Source organism: Acartia tonsa, chromosome 13 (genome assembly GCF_053477335.1).
Source record: "Acartia tonsa isolate MP-2025a chromosome 13, ASM5347733v1, whole genome shotgun sequence".
Classification (NCBI taxonomy): domain Eukaryota; kingdom Metazoa; phylum Arthropoda; class Copepoda; order Calanoida; family Acartiidae; genus Acartia; species Acartia tonsa.
The window spans coordinates 40182495-40197942 of NC_137272.1; the positions used below are offsets into that span (position 1 = coordinate 40182495).

Consider the following 15448-nt stretch of genomic DNA (forward strand, 5'->3'; position numbering starts at 1 on the left):
AGATAGATAGGTGTTGATCGGGGGGGGGGGGTTTAGAGGGATATAGCTGGACCATCTACTGTATTGCTGGATCTCAATTCAGGTTGATAATTAGATAGGTAATGAGGTGGGGGGGGGGGGGGGTTTGGGTGGACCATCTACTGTATTGCTTGATCTCAATTCAGGTTGATAGATAGATAGGTGTTGAGGGGAGGGAGAGGGATATGTGTATGGACAATCTACTGTATTGCTGGATCTCAATTCAGGTTGATAGATTGATAGATGTTGATAAGGTGTGGGGGGGGGGGTAGTATGGGTGGACCATCTACTGTATTGCTGGATCTTAATTCAGGTTGATAGATAGATAGGTGATGATGGGGGGGGGGGGTGTATAGGAGTATAGGTGGACTATCTACTGTATTGCTGGATCGCAGTTCAGGTTAGTAGAAATAAAATAAGTCATAATACTTTCCTTTACTGTCCAAACACCGGGGTATTGGGGTTAAGAGTAACACCATACAGTCAACCAACATTTGGTTGTACGTTCCTTGTTTGGAGGTGCATGGTAATTAGTTTCACCCAGGGATAAGGGATAGGAAACCTGGCCATAAATTAGGTCTCGGCCTGGTTTTGAAAGGGATCATGCAACTTTTACCATTTGCCTAATTTAATGACCTTACTGGCGGACGGCTCATATTGGCTACCGCTCTAAACCAATAGTGTTCTGTGATTTGGGCTTGCTTTGTATCAACCAATCACCAATTGGCGGAGCCAATTGGTGATTGGTTGATACAAAACAAGCCCAAATCACAGATGGCGGAAATTTTACAAGCAGACAATTCTAGAAAAAATAATGATTTCGTCTGCTACGAAAAAATAAATATAAATGGTGTTAGATCACATTAGTTTAATTATTAAATCTGCTTAGAGTTAAACATTAAAAAAGGGCCACATAGAAAAAACAAAAATAACGGGATTATTTTTTTGAAAAGAAGGTAGCTACGAATTTTCATTTGGTAGTTTATAAATTAGATGTTGTATTTTGAATTTTAAAAATTTAGTACGGAGTTGATACAACACCTTCACCCTAATTTTTGTACAATACAACACAGTACAGATATATCATTACATTATATCCAGTATAGTATCCAAAGAACTTGATAGAATGTTACCCAAGTGCATATTTATTTATTTATTTTGAATTTTAATTAGCAATGAAATTTTCAAATAAAATTTTTACTCATTAATAAAAATGCAAATAATACAAACTAAAATCTGTCTGAGGGAAACCCAACGATAGCTTTCTGACAGTTCAAATTACCAAAGTAAAAGATAAAAAATTTTGGGAGAGAAAAAACTTCATTTTAACAAAAGCCATTAATATATAGGTTTATAAAAAGTTATGTTTTTTACTTTGAACTAGCTACCTGAATTTGATTCTATACTTTATCTACACACACACACACAGCTTTTTCATTAGCATTTTATACGAACCACTGCGCTATCCCAAAACTGGTTTATTAGGCTAGAAATAGGCCTAGGCTTGAAATAGGCCTGAAATAATATTTTCCTACGTTTCCCATCCCTTATCCCTGGTTTCACCTGTTTTGGGCTAAGACATTCCCCCTACTCCAAATATCAATGTCGCGTATCAGACAAAGTAACAGTAGAAAATAATTAGCATAATAATTAGCATATTGTCGAAATTAGAACTCAATAAATTCCCGACGACGAACAGATGCTCTAGGGTCGTGGGTCTAACAAAAAAAACTCCACCCTATAATCCTTTATTGATGGGTAAGGGTAGATGAAACATTTATAATCAGAACATTGTCAAAACTATCTTTTTTATATAAAGTAGTAAGGTTTTTTTGTCTGTAGCAAAGGATCTTGCTAATCGCTGACCCGATATGGTTCTCCTTTACACTGAAGCTTTCTATAGGTCCTGAGGTGGTTTTAGGCTATTTTATTTTATAGATAAAAACTGGGTATGATTTTAGGTTAATTTTCTGCTTTTATTCATCCTTTAGAATAGAGCCTCTAGATGCTAGCTAGATTCCCGGTAGTAATGTATATTATGTAATAACAATTAAATATAATTTCTACCAGTTAGAACATGAAAAATAAAGATAAAAAGTAATATTTTTACAATACAAAGAAGAGGTGTAAAAAAGTAACAATAATCTCCACTTAGTGTTAATTTGGTTTCTTTTTATACAACAAGGATGATTGTATTCAATAGTAGTGCAGCTAATAAAACTCCTAAATACACACAAAAGATCATTGTTGGCTTTGGTAAAATACAGAAATCTTAAGGGATACGACAATGGTTGATAAAATACGTCCCCCTCCAATGATTATAAACAAAAATACCTGTAGAGTAAAATATTGTTTGATCAGTTTGTACACTAGTTTGGAACCAACCAATCAAATTTCAATAAAAGCACCCAAAGTTTTTTAGCTAAAGAATAAGATAATGTGGTTACAAAACTTTGGGTACCAGTTTAAAAAAAATTTCAATGTTTATCCCTCCCTGGATATAATAGCTTATTTTCAGTTTAAAACTAATATTTTTATGTTCTTATCTTAATTTTGTTCAAAATTTGAAAGTTACATTTGTAAATGATTTCAGAATCTCAGACATACAAACAAACTATAGAGTAGCCTAACCTCTAGTAGAAACCTCTCTTTAATATCAATTAGTGTTTCTTTTGAATGTAAATTTTCAAGGGATTTGTATTTGAAAGAACTACTTAATGTTACAGATTGCATACTTAAATGTCTAGAATTTAGGTTTTTTTGTGTTCTCTATCTGTCGGGGAGGTGTCGGGTTCGAGTCATTCCCACTTACAAGAATCAAAACTGTAGATACTGCTGTTATGTCCGGCATTTGATATTTTTATTAGGAATAAGAGGAACCTTGGCCCATAAGGAGTCACAACTTAAATCAAATACACAAAGTATTTTCCCCTAATATTTAATACATTTTTTTTACAAAACCTGCTTATTTTATAACGTAGTATATTGTATACTATTAATAGTTATATTATATTTAAAATCTAGACTTAACAATAACAATTCATGTAGAAAATAATTTAGTGAATTGAAGGTTTTAAAATTAAAAATTAACTGAACTTATGAACAAAAGTCATTTTCAATAAATCATGAAAGATATTGAACAAACACCACCTAAATTGGCGATCAAAAATTGTTGCCCACCCATTAGAAAAGAAATATTCATAACATTCAAAATAAATTGACATACATAGGTCATGTTGAGAGAATTTTAAAATTTGGCTAATACACAAAATACATCCCAATATAAAAGCCTTTAGAAAAATTACCCCTCTTACATTTTTTTCTTATCAAAATTTAAATAAAAGTAGATGGTCGCCCCCACATCCCTCAAGTCCTGCTTAGAGGTCTCTAGGGGCGTAACCGCTAGTATGGAATAAATGACAGATCAAAGATTGGATTAGCTTAACTATATACATAAAGTGATTTTAATTAAAAGTACTAACTTACTAACATCCTATTCCCAAGAGAAAATTAATAAGATTATCTAAAATAAAAGTGTTTTATCTAATTATGTACATTTTAAGAAAAAAATAAAAAGATTTTAAATATATTTAAATATTGTTCATTTTAATGAAAGATATTTTACTTTTCAAAGGTTTCATTAAAATATGTTTATTAAAAGGATAACAACATCTAAAAGCGAAGCTCTGAAATGGTAGGACAAACGAACATTGAAATTTGTAGAATGAGAGAACTGAATAAGCAGAATATCAATGCTTAAGTATAAACAAAATTGTAAGTAAATTTGTTGCAAAATTTCTTAAATACAAGATACTGTTTAAAGACATACTTACATTTTTAAAACTTCATTATAGAGATGCTTCGTTTGTGACATTGTACCTTGTGGTAATGGGAATCAGAATTCCAAAAATCAGATGAATAGAATAATTATAACATAAAAAAAAATGTTTTCAAAAAAAGTTTCAAAATCAGTATGTTTTAAATGGACTTTCTTGTAACGATTATATAGTTACTACGCTTCCTAAATAATACCTAATAGTTATAGGAATCATCAAGCAAAGTTTGAAATCGATAGTACAATTCTAACCTGTTTAAATTAACGATTAGAGCTAACTTTAGTGACAGACGGACCGTCCCTAATTATAGAAAAGCTTCGCTTTAAAATAATAAAAGTGTATATAAAGTGTTTGGAAAGTTTTAACTTCTCAATTTATTCCTAATTTGAATTAATCAGAACCAAAAACGTATTTTAAAAAGCGAAGCTTTTTTATAATTAGGGAAGTCCTACCATTTCAGAGTTTTTGTCTCCTAGTTTTCTTGTTGTTTATAAAAAAAAATCCATAAAAAGCTCGCTAATGTAAAAATGAAAAAAACAGCCTAACAACTTAACAAGTAGGCAATAATTAGCATATCAGATAGACATTCGGACATATTTAGTCATACTGAGAGTACAGATGATGTAACTGGTCATATAAATCTTTATAAAAAAAATATTTCCTCAAAAAAGCTGAAAAACACAGCAGAAACGACGAACCGACGGAAAAATGTTATCTTGAGAACAAATGCATTGTTCAGCAAAATCAGACCTCTATTTTAAATAGCAGAAGAGAGAAACAAAAACACATGTCCCCTAAGTACATTGCAAATATAATATTAATAACAAAGAATTTTTGGCTGTCTATCTTGAATAGCATCGGTGAAAATCATGTTCCTTCTGAAGCATAGCTGATGGATTGAGGGACATTTTGAATGAGTAGCTTCATGAGTATTCATTCAAAACCGATCATTATCCGGTGGATTAGAACCGGTTCTCATTAATACGAAAAAACTATGTCTAGCATCGCATTAGATCCAGTATTCTTCAAATATAAAAGTGTACAATGCATTTCGGGGCTGAAAGAAACTAGTTTAATCTTATAATTATAAATTTTTATATCTGCGGAAAGATGTTTATAATGCGATAAATAACTGTTCTATATCTTAGACATTTGTCATTTCAATTAATGTATTTTTGAACTTACTAAAGCATTTGATGAAAAAAAAAAAAAAAAAAATATTTCTAATTACAGGGTGTCCCACATAAACTGTTTTTTTTGAAACGCTTATTACTCCCTTAATATTTGAGCTAAATTAGTAAAATAAAAAGTATTTGGCAGCCTACTACTGACCATTTTATAGGGTAATGATGAAAAATCCACAAAATAAACAGGAAAAAATCTACGAGGTATTACATAAGAGGTTCATTTTATTGAATTTAGACTAACCCACAAGAAAATATTTACTTTGTGAACTTTAAGAATAGTTTGGGTCCAAACTGCTGGTCGCTCAGACTTTGTAAGCACAAAAATAGAACAATTTTGACATGGCATACTAGAAATTCTCAATATTCAAGAATCTATAGTGTAATATAAATGAACAATATGTAAAAATAGGCATAATATTGATCTTCTTTGTTAATTTTTCAAGTGAGCTCACTTTAAATGCACACAAGAACCTGAAAAATACCAGATTTTTTAATTAGACTACTATGCCAGTTCTTATAATGTCTGGAGTAAGTCTTTAATCTACCGTTTGACCACCAGCTGCTTTAAAATTTTACTAAGGCATATTTTTCTTGTGGATTAGTCTTATATACACTAAAATCAGCCTGTTATGTATTACCTTGTAGATTTTATTCTGTTAACTTTGCGGATTTTTCATCACTATATCATTAAATGGTCAGTAGTTTGCTGCCAAATACTTTTTATTTTACGAAGTTAGCTCAAATATTAAGGGAGTAATAAGCGTTTCAAAAAAAACAGTTTACGTGGGACACCCTGTATATTAAGATTCATTTATATAAAGAATCTATTACATAAATTACTTTGTCTGTATGTCTGTTAAAAATCTAATACTTGATAAGTTCAGAAACCGGAACTTTTTGTAAAGATTTCTCAAATTAAATTATTTGGTACTTCGCTTCCTAGATACTTTTGAAAGTTATCATTCTTGTTTTTTTTTAACACAATTTAAAACTTGAAAGAACTATGTTAATTTTATTATCTCAAACTTTTAACCCTTTCAAAATAAATTTATGGTTCCAGAAACGTTACTCTACAAGTATTATGAAGCACCTCCCTTTACCTAATCACCTAGTTGAGGGGAGGGAGGGGGGAGGGGGGGGGGTGGTGGTTTATCCATACTTTTTTAGAATGTGGTGGGAGGGAAAAATAATAATCTTGGGGATAACCTACAGTCTTCCAGATAGCTAAAAAAAATGACTTAAACTTTGAAAACTGAACCGAATCAGTCAAGTATTTAATTAGTTAGGTTATTTGGTTAGACAGACAGACAGACAGACCTGCATAGATCCCATTTAGGAATTTAACCCACCCTTTAATAATTTTGATTTTGTATTATATCTGATAATAAAATAATTTTATTTTTCAGAGCAGACCTAAAACTATTGCTCAGACCTTGTGGAAAATATATTGGGTAAGCTTTATCTATCTATCTGTCTACCTCCTTATGTTTCTTCTTTCTATCTATCTGTAATCTATCTTTCTGTAAATAGGGATATCTATCTATCTTTTCTATCTGCATATTCATAAATTTATACTCAATATATATATAAGTGTTAAGCTATTTATCAATTTACCATAAAAATAACAAAAAAAAATCAAAAAGCAGCTGTAAGCTTTCAACAGCTTTATTGAGAAAGTAATGTTCAATGAAATTCGTCTACTAGCAAAAGGGTCAATATTATTTAGGTCAGGTTGTTGTCTGGAATATACATCTATACTTGTAGATTTATTGATCTACCTATTTTATGTACCTGTAAATAAATCTATTTATATATCTATTCATTTATCTATCTATCTGTCAAGATATCTATCTATAATTATATATCTACCTACTTGTAAAGCTCTTTATTATTTTGCTTTTTATATTCGAAATGTTCCTTATAACCTAAAATGTACATTTTTTCAAAGTAATGCAAAATTGAATTTAATGTAAAGAAGGTGTATCAACTTTTTTTTATAGCTAGCCGGTTCTTTTAGTAAGTAGTAGATGTAAAATTTTTCATAGAATTTAGATATGCAATCGGTTTTTTTTTGTAGACCTCTTACTTTTTAAGTAATTTAAGTTTTTAAAAAAAAGATTAAGTCGATTTTAAGGTACTAAAACGCAACAAAAAAAAGGAAGAAAATGTCCATTATGTACAAAAATAGTAAGATCTTTAATTTGACACCTTACTTTTTGAATTTTGTCAGGTAATTATTGAAAAAATTGATTTTTTAAACCCACGAGAATAAAAACTTTGAACTTAATTTTATCATTTCACAGGTAAAAAAATATGGGTTCATATATACCTTTAGAATCAGAAAAATATTACGAATCTATTGTAAGCAAAATTGAAAAAAAGTAGAAAAATAAAAAATAAACAAATGGCCAATTATATTTTTTGTTCAGGCAACACTTTCGTCTTCCCTTTTTTACCCCCTCTTTACCCCCTTCCCATTTTTATACTCAATTCAAGAATTAAGACGTTGCCTGTATAATATAATATGATATTTTCATAAAATTCCTTTTATTGTAGTTTATATACTATATTGTAAACTTTTTTTTTCAATTTTGCTTACAATGGATTCGTAATATTTTTCTGATTCTAAAGGTATATATGAACCCATATTTTTTTACCTGTGAAATGATAAAATTAGGTTCAAAGTTTTTATTCTCGTGGGTTTAAAAAAATCGATTTTTTCAATAATTACCTGACAGAATTGAAAAAGTAAGGTGTCAAATTAAAGATCTTACTATTTTTGTTCATAATGGCCATTTTCTTTCTTTTTTTTGTTACATTTTAGTACCTTAAAATCGACTTGATTTTAAAAAAAAACTTAAAATACTTAAAAAATAAGAGGTCTACAAAAAAACCGATTGCATATCTGAATTCTATGAAAAATTTTAAATCTACTACTTACTAAAAGAACCGGCTAGCTATAAAAAAAAGTTGATACACCTTCTTTGCAAATATTATGCAAAAATACTATTAGTTATTATTTATAAAACAAAATATTAGATATATCATGAATATTTTGAATGATTTTACAATTGAGAAAATAAGTAGAAAAAAATTTTAAAAATATTGTTAGAATTTTTTTTTCTTTGTCATTTTTTAACCATTTTTGTTGTTGAAAATTTCTATATACAACTAACCGGAATGCTATCTGTATGTAGCTTAAGATATCGCTAACCGCTGGATGTCAATAGAGCCCTCTAGGGTCGTGCCCGCTAGTTAGACGAGTACCACTGTCCAGCGAGGGAGAGGGCATTGGGCTGTAAGTTTTAATGGTCCCCAAAGTATGATTAGCACAAAATCTCAAAAAAAAATTAAGAAGTCTTATTAATAATGGTTCAGTGGTTTGCGAGAACTTTTGCTACAAGCAGACTTACAGATAGACAGACACACATTCTGTTACTTTTATATAAAGATTATTTTTTTTCTAGAAAATTTGTAAACCTGAGCCCGGAAATGGAACTAATATCTCTACACAATCTCGACTATGAACAAGGTAATTTAAAAGTTTCCACGGATACGAAAATAAAAAAAATTATAGGATTATAAAGTATAATAATAGAGGAGGAAGGGGTTGAATAACTGTTCTCATCCCATGAACCCTGTGTCGGCTTTAAATTGGGAATAACGGCAAAAAGCTTCAGAAACATTAACACATGCACAGCAAAGCTGCTATAAAAGAGCAGAAAGTAATTTGCTAGCAGACAAAAAAGTTCCACATCACTGGATCCAGATAGTTATCTGGATTATATATCTATACTTATACACTTATTATAAGATTCCTTTCTGTTATTTTATACATACTGGAAAGAACATTTAAAATTACTATGCAAATTTATAATTTAATAAAATTTATATAAATTTTGAATATGCTAATTTGACTAAATCTCAAAATTATTGAAAATAGAATATTTTGTATCTTTTGAGCTTTTAAACTTAGTTTACTAGTCAGTATAGTTGGAAAATAATAAATAATAAAAACTTTTCCTTGAGAGGTAAAAAGATATATAGAAATGTTCTTTTATGTTAGTTTTAAAGAGCAAAGCTTATCTTTAAGTCATTCTATATAATAGAGGTATTGCACTATTCTAATGATCATTCATTTTCGAACATAAAAAACCAATGGGTTGACTAGGGGATAAAATTTGAAGAGGAGGGCGGGGGGGGGGAGAGGGGGAGTTGGAAACAACCATTCCACCTTGAGCTAGCGTTGTAAAAATATTCAATTCAATATTCATTCATATTTGTATAAGTAATTTTACTATTTTTAAACTCTGATATTTTATATGTTAATATTTTAATAAAAGAAGTAAAAATTTATCTAAATATGAGTAGAATTTTTTCCATAAATTTTTCCATATATCTATAGCTTGAGATTTCAAAAACCACTGGAATGATTGAGATAGTTTAAGGGTTGGTTAACCTTTTTTCTCAATTCAAAAATAAATGCATTAAAATAAAGAAAGTTATTAATTTAGTAGAAATATAAAATTGTATAAAACAGAAAGTTTTAATGATGTCTCAATTATAAACTTTTCTCTGTTTCGTTAATTTTAAGAGAACCACAACCAATGGCGTGCAGAGGGTTTTGTCAGAGAAAACTCCCTTTCAAGTCTTTAAAATTTAAAAAGTCAACTTTTATAACTTTTATATATAAACTAACATTTTTTAATGCAATAAAAAATATATCTTTTGTAAACTAGCTATTCTTTCTGACTTCTTTTTTAATTGGTTGAAAAAATGTAATATAGTAATAAAAAAAGTAAGAAACATTTAACAATATCCAGTTTCTCAAGCATTTTTTCCAAACTTTGGCTTTAAATATATCTGCTGATAATTGATGTAAAAAATTATTTTTACAACCTCTGATGTGGAAATGTATAGAGAACAATGGCATATGCATATTCTAATTATCATTGAGAAATATGGGCTGCAGACACTAAAAAATACTTTTTTTTTGTTTCTTAATGTACCATTATGTCACACCCACTTTTTTTAATACTGCATAGTTTACATAAGCAAACTAAATTACATTTTAATAGAATATTACCAAGACACATAAATGAGAAATCTTTATTTCAACATTTTTGTTTCTTTAAATTCTATTGTATAAGTTTCCAACTTAGCTCATATCTCCCCAACTTATGACATACTTTATATCAACATCATGATTCCTTAAGATTTAATATTTAATAGTTTTATACATCTTAAAAGCTCACATAAAAAGTTACAGTACATTAATAAATTATATTTATGCATTATAAGTATTACAACAGATTAAAACAGAATAAAAATTTTTTATTTTAGAAACCTGAAAAATCTACTAATTAGAATTAGATCTTAGGAATTTATAAAAAAAACTTTTGTATGATGATAGTTTTGGGTTACAAGGATCTTAAATTTTAGTAAGAATATATGCATTTAATAATATACTTGTACATTACTTTCAAAAATCTTGTATTGCACATTCTTTGTCTGGAAACCTAAATGACTTATATCTTATTTAATAATTAAACAGAGTCATTTATTCAGGTGGATGTGAGGGAGATGAATCGAGAAAGCTGCTGACAAGCAACTCCTTCCAGTCCCCAGACTCAGCAGCTGTTGGCACCAGCAACCTTTACTCTACAGTTGACAACTCCACCCAGCTGTCCTGCTGTCAAATCAGCTCACCAATCAGCATTGATATTCCTCCACAGAATCACATGTGCTACCAGATTGGTTATCACAATAGTATTGATAATTCATCGGTTAATTCTTGCTATCAACAATTACAACCTCAGGTGGCATCCAAGAAAGATCATACTCCTCAGATATACTGTTGCCATCATCATGGACAAGGAACATGTACCAAACATCATTCTCATCATTCTCCAGCATGTCATTCAATATCTCATCCATTTACATGCAATTCATTGGCGCATACATCTACATGTCACTCTGCCAGTGTTGATTTGTCAACAAAGAACTTTTATTGTCCTGCACATGCATGTTCATGCCAAAGAAATTGTGCCAAGCATATGTTCCTGAAATCAGAGGATAATTCTGTTGAATCTTCTAGAAGAGCTTCTCAACAGTCAAGGTAACTATTTACATTTGTTTATGTATATCCATTTTTTTTAATGATTTAGAATCTTCACAGAACAATGCTGCGTAATTTTTTGCCAAATTTTACATCTAATTTTATCTTTTAGGTTAACAGTACCAGCTGAAACCAATTTTCCAGAAAATAGCCAATCAACAGGTAAAATTACAAAAAAAACTTAAGATCATATCTGAATTTTAAGTACTTTAACTACATCAAATATTAACTAGGATAATTTTAGGCTATGCAAGCTGGAATCAGGATCAGATTTCTCCTTGCTGTGATAGCATTCCTACCTATGAAGACATTGGTGAATGCAATTGCCAACTACCTGCTAACCTACAGACAAGAAGAAGATCCTTTAATGTTGTATCATCCAGGTAAACATTTTAGAAATTTTAAAAAATAACTGAACACAAAAATGAGTTTCTTGAATGTGTCAATGCTTTGAGATTGGGTGTCTAACTTATCATGATATATGTAGAGAATTAAAGTTCATTAAACACTGTACACACTGTGTTCTGAAACATATACAAAGTTGAAAATTTTTGACTTACAAAAAAGAGATCACAGAAAATTGATTAGTAAAATTATTTGTAAAAATGAAAATCCTAAAATTTCAAATGTTGCGTGATAGCATATTTGTAGGGAAACAATTTTTATGACAAAGAATGTATTAATTGCTGATTTACACATTGTTTTTTTTCCATGAAAAAATGATCACTGTTCTTACATAAATTCCTACCTTTAGGCAGCACAGAAGAAGAAGCTCAACAAAAAGTCTAACAGGCTTTATTTTACCTCAAAGAAAGCGGAGTTTAAAACTTTTTTACAGATCACAGGAACAGGAAGGGTTACCAACTTTTAATATTTGTATTTTTTCTCTACATAACTTTTTATTAAATGTATTAGCTTTTCAAATCTATTCAGAAAAAAAAACATTTTCATAGATTGAAAGAATTTTTTTCAATAATAAGTTGGTAACCATGGGATGTGCAAACAGGACCTGAGCCAATCAGAGCGCGCCAATGAGCAGAATGACTCAGCAATAGATTTGTCACGTGATAACTGTATTCTACCAGAAGGACGCTGCAAGACACTGAAGCATTGGAGAAGACGCAGCTCCTCCAGGTAGGATATGCCAATCTGCAAGGATTAAGACAATCAATCAAAAAAATACATTTAAAAAAAATAGCGGCTATAACCCATAAAGACTCGGAACTTGAGTTTTTTTTTTTTTGGGGGGGGGGGGTAGGTTAACTTTCTTCTAGGGACGATTTTTTTATGGTGAGAGTGATGGTACCTTCCTCACAAATAGCTCTAAACCTGCCCCGTTCCTATAAGAAGCTATATTGTAAAGAAACATATTGGTTCAGCGGTTAGCAAGATTCACCGGACAAACAGTCTAACTTAAACTTATAAACTTAGGACTAAATATAAAATATGTTTAGGGCAATTGAGTTAAAAAATTGTATCAAAACTGGTAGCTCCTTGTTTTTACCTGGATCAAAAAGTGGCAGGTCTTCCAGTAAAAGGTAATTTATCTGTCCAACTTTTAGGAATATTTTTTATATTTCTATAAATCTATCTATTTTTCTATCCATCTATCTCTATCTGTAAATTTTCAATTACTAATCTATCAATTTCTAAACCTTTTATATTTCTATATGATCTATCTTTCCATCTATCATTCATAAATCTATCCAGGTATAGAAGATTACTGACAGAACAAAGCTTTTCAATGGAAGACCTCAGTATTGGAGAAAACAAATATGGCAAAACCACATCTTTAGGCATGTTTTAATGTATTTTTGTTTGTTAAATGTTTATGTTTATTCAAATATTTAAAATTTAAATCAGGGGGGGGGGGTCGGTTGTAATTCCCTCCCCACCCTGTCTTTTTTTAAGGGGGGAGGGACCCACAGTTATTCAATTAGAATTATAATCCTTTTATATAAAGTAGTAAGTTTTTTTTCATCGTAGATTTAGAAACCTACTTAATTGAATAAAGTTTTTAAGGGGAGCTTCATATAGGCCCTGTTAGGTCTTGGGCTATTTTTCTGCTTATCTTTATCCCGTCGAATACAGATCCCTTAGATGCTAGGGTTCATCCATTATATAGATAAAAATTAATTAATCTTTACCATTTCAGTTGGACGATCAAAATCATTTTACAAGCCAATCCAAGAAAATGAAAGGTATAGCATTTTAACATGTATAGTGTATTCTTCAAAGCTTAGATTTAGCGTAGATTTAGATTTGTCAGTAAAAAAATCAACTTTGAATTATGTAGTTGATTCAGATGCAATAAGGGTAGTTAGAATTTTTATCCAATATCATAAAAATGAATGATAACAAAAAATTCTAAAATTATCATGTCTTTCTGATCAAAATGTAAAATTCTTATTTAACACAATTTAAAATTTTAAGGTCAACTATTCAATAGCAAATTTTAAATTCTTAAAGAAATTAATTAGTTTTCTATCGATTTAAAGTATTTCAAAACATGATATTTTAAACGTATTTGACTTTAGATTATTTTGTACATATTTAAATGTACAAAGAACGCAATAGTTTTTTTCATAGAAAGTTGTTTTTGTGTTTTTTTTAAGCGAAGCTTTTCTAAAATTAGGGTCAATCCGTCCGTCCGTCACACACGGATAGCTTTTTTCGTCAATTTAGGCATGTTAGAATTGTCCTATCGATTTCAAACTTTGCATGTGATTCCTGTAGTAGTTAGTTAAACTTTTTTAAAAACAAATTTTTATGTGATCTAATTACCCGATTGATCTGATTTTTGATATGTTGATTCCTGGGACAACAAAGGATAATGTTATAAGCGAAGCTACTCTATAATCATGTCCTAAAAATGTAAGTATGTCCATAAACATTATCCTGTATCAAGCAGTTTTTCAACAAATTTACTTACAATTTTTCTTCGACTCTTCGACATTTATATTCTGATTATTCAGTTCTGACACTATACAATTGTTAATGCCCGTTTGTCCTACCATTTCAGTGCTTCGCTTTAATGGATGTTGTCATCTTTGGTTTTTATTAAAGTATGAAAAGAAAGAAACAGAGGCATTAAAAATTTTCCATACAATCTTTTAAACTTGTAAATAATTTTTTTTTTATAAAACCCTCGAAGAAATCAAAATATTTAATAAAAATCTATCAATGATAAATTAAATAACAGTATTCCAAGTAAAGTTTTAAGTTTACGAACGGGCGGTTTCGGCCGTAGCCTCTAAAGGCTCTGCTAAGAATCATTCCAAAACATCCAATAAGCTCTATAGCTTAAAATATATAATGCTGTTGTCATTTTGACTATGATTTTATTTCATTTTTCATATTAAAGTTTTTTAATTTTTGGGGTGGGGTGTAACTCACCCACCCCCCAAAAAAAACTATTTTGGGTACAGACTCACATTTTGTGTGAAATTTTCAACCCCCAAATTGGGGAATAATTTTTGGGGGGTGGGGGGGGGGGAGGTTAAAAATGACGGTAATAATCAAAACTTTACACACTCCCCCTTTACAACATGAATTTCCATGTTAATACGTACCTTTATTTAAATTTTTTATTTTCAGAAGTCCTCAAATGAAACAAGAACAATCAGAATCAAATTATCCAGAATCTTTAACAACATTTACTTTGGTTTAAAAATATGCCCCTCAATTGATAATTACTCTATAATTTAATTTTTATCGGATCGTTTTATAGACAACTTTCTAAAGGGCTAAGCAAACTGTTATTAATATTAAGATTTTTTATTTTATTATCCACAGAAAATTGTCTGTAATACGATTCGATACATGTTTTTGCAGTATGGCTCAAAAACGGTACTTATCAAGCGGATATTAATCGATTTCGAAGCCATACTGGAAAATGCAGTATGAATTTAGTCATATCAGGGCTCGGCAGTTGTCCAGTTAAAGGCCTCTGCCGAGCTCTGGATAAAAAAGACACTAAAAATGAAGAAAACCGTACAAAAAATATATATTTTTGTAAATGTTGTGTTATCTACCTACCAAAAATACCAAAAATCTAAATTATGATATTTTAATATTTTGTACTGTAGTGTTACGTGTTACAATAATGTTATATTTAATCGTAATTTGTATTGTAATGTGATCTTTTTAAAAACAAAAACATTTGATATCCTATTATATAAAGTAGTAGGGTATTTTTCTGTCTGTACCTTGAGATTTCGATAGCTACTTTATTGATTGGATTTTCAATTTTGGTGAAGCTTCAAATAGGTCCTGGGATGGTTTCAGGC

The 15448-nt window shown here is 30.0% G+C and overlaps 1 protein-coding gene across 1 annotated transcript in view; it reads left to right on the forward strand.

The window, feature by feature from the left end:
- The window catches only part of LOC145335306 (uncharacterized), a 50375-nt gene extending 37409 nt beyond the window's left edge, over positions 1-12966 (forward strand). Inside the window, exons 7-15 of the mRNA XM_080181042.1 lie at positions 6448-6492; positions 8509-8573; positions 10610-11159; positions 11272-11321; positions 11404-11542; positions 11914-12035; positions 12140-12293; positions 12614-12697; positions 12870-12966. Coding sequence (XP_080037168.1) covers positions 6448-6492; positions 8509-8573; positions 10610-11159; positions 11272-11321; positions 11404-11542; positions 11914-12035; positions 12140-12293; positions 12614-12697; positions 12870-12966 — 1306 coding nt within the window. The remainder of the gene's footprint in view (positions 1-6447; positions 6493-8508; positions 8574-10609; positions 11160-11271; positions 11322-11403; positions 11543-11913; positions 12036-12139; positions 12294-12613; positions 12698-12869) is intronic.
- Positions 12967-15448: the final 2482 nt, after the last annotated feature.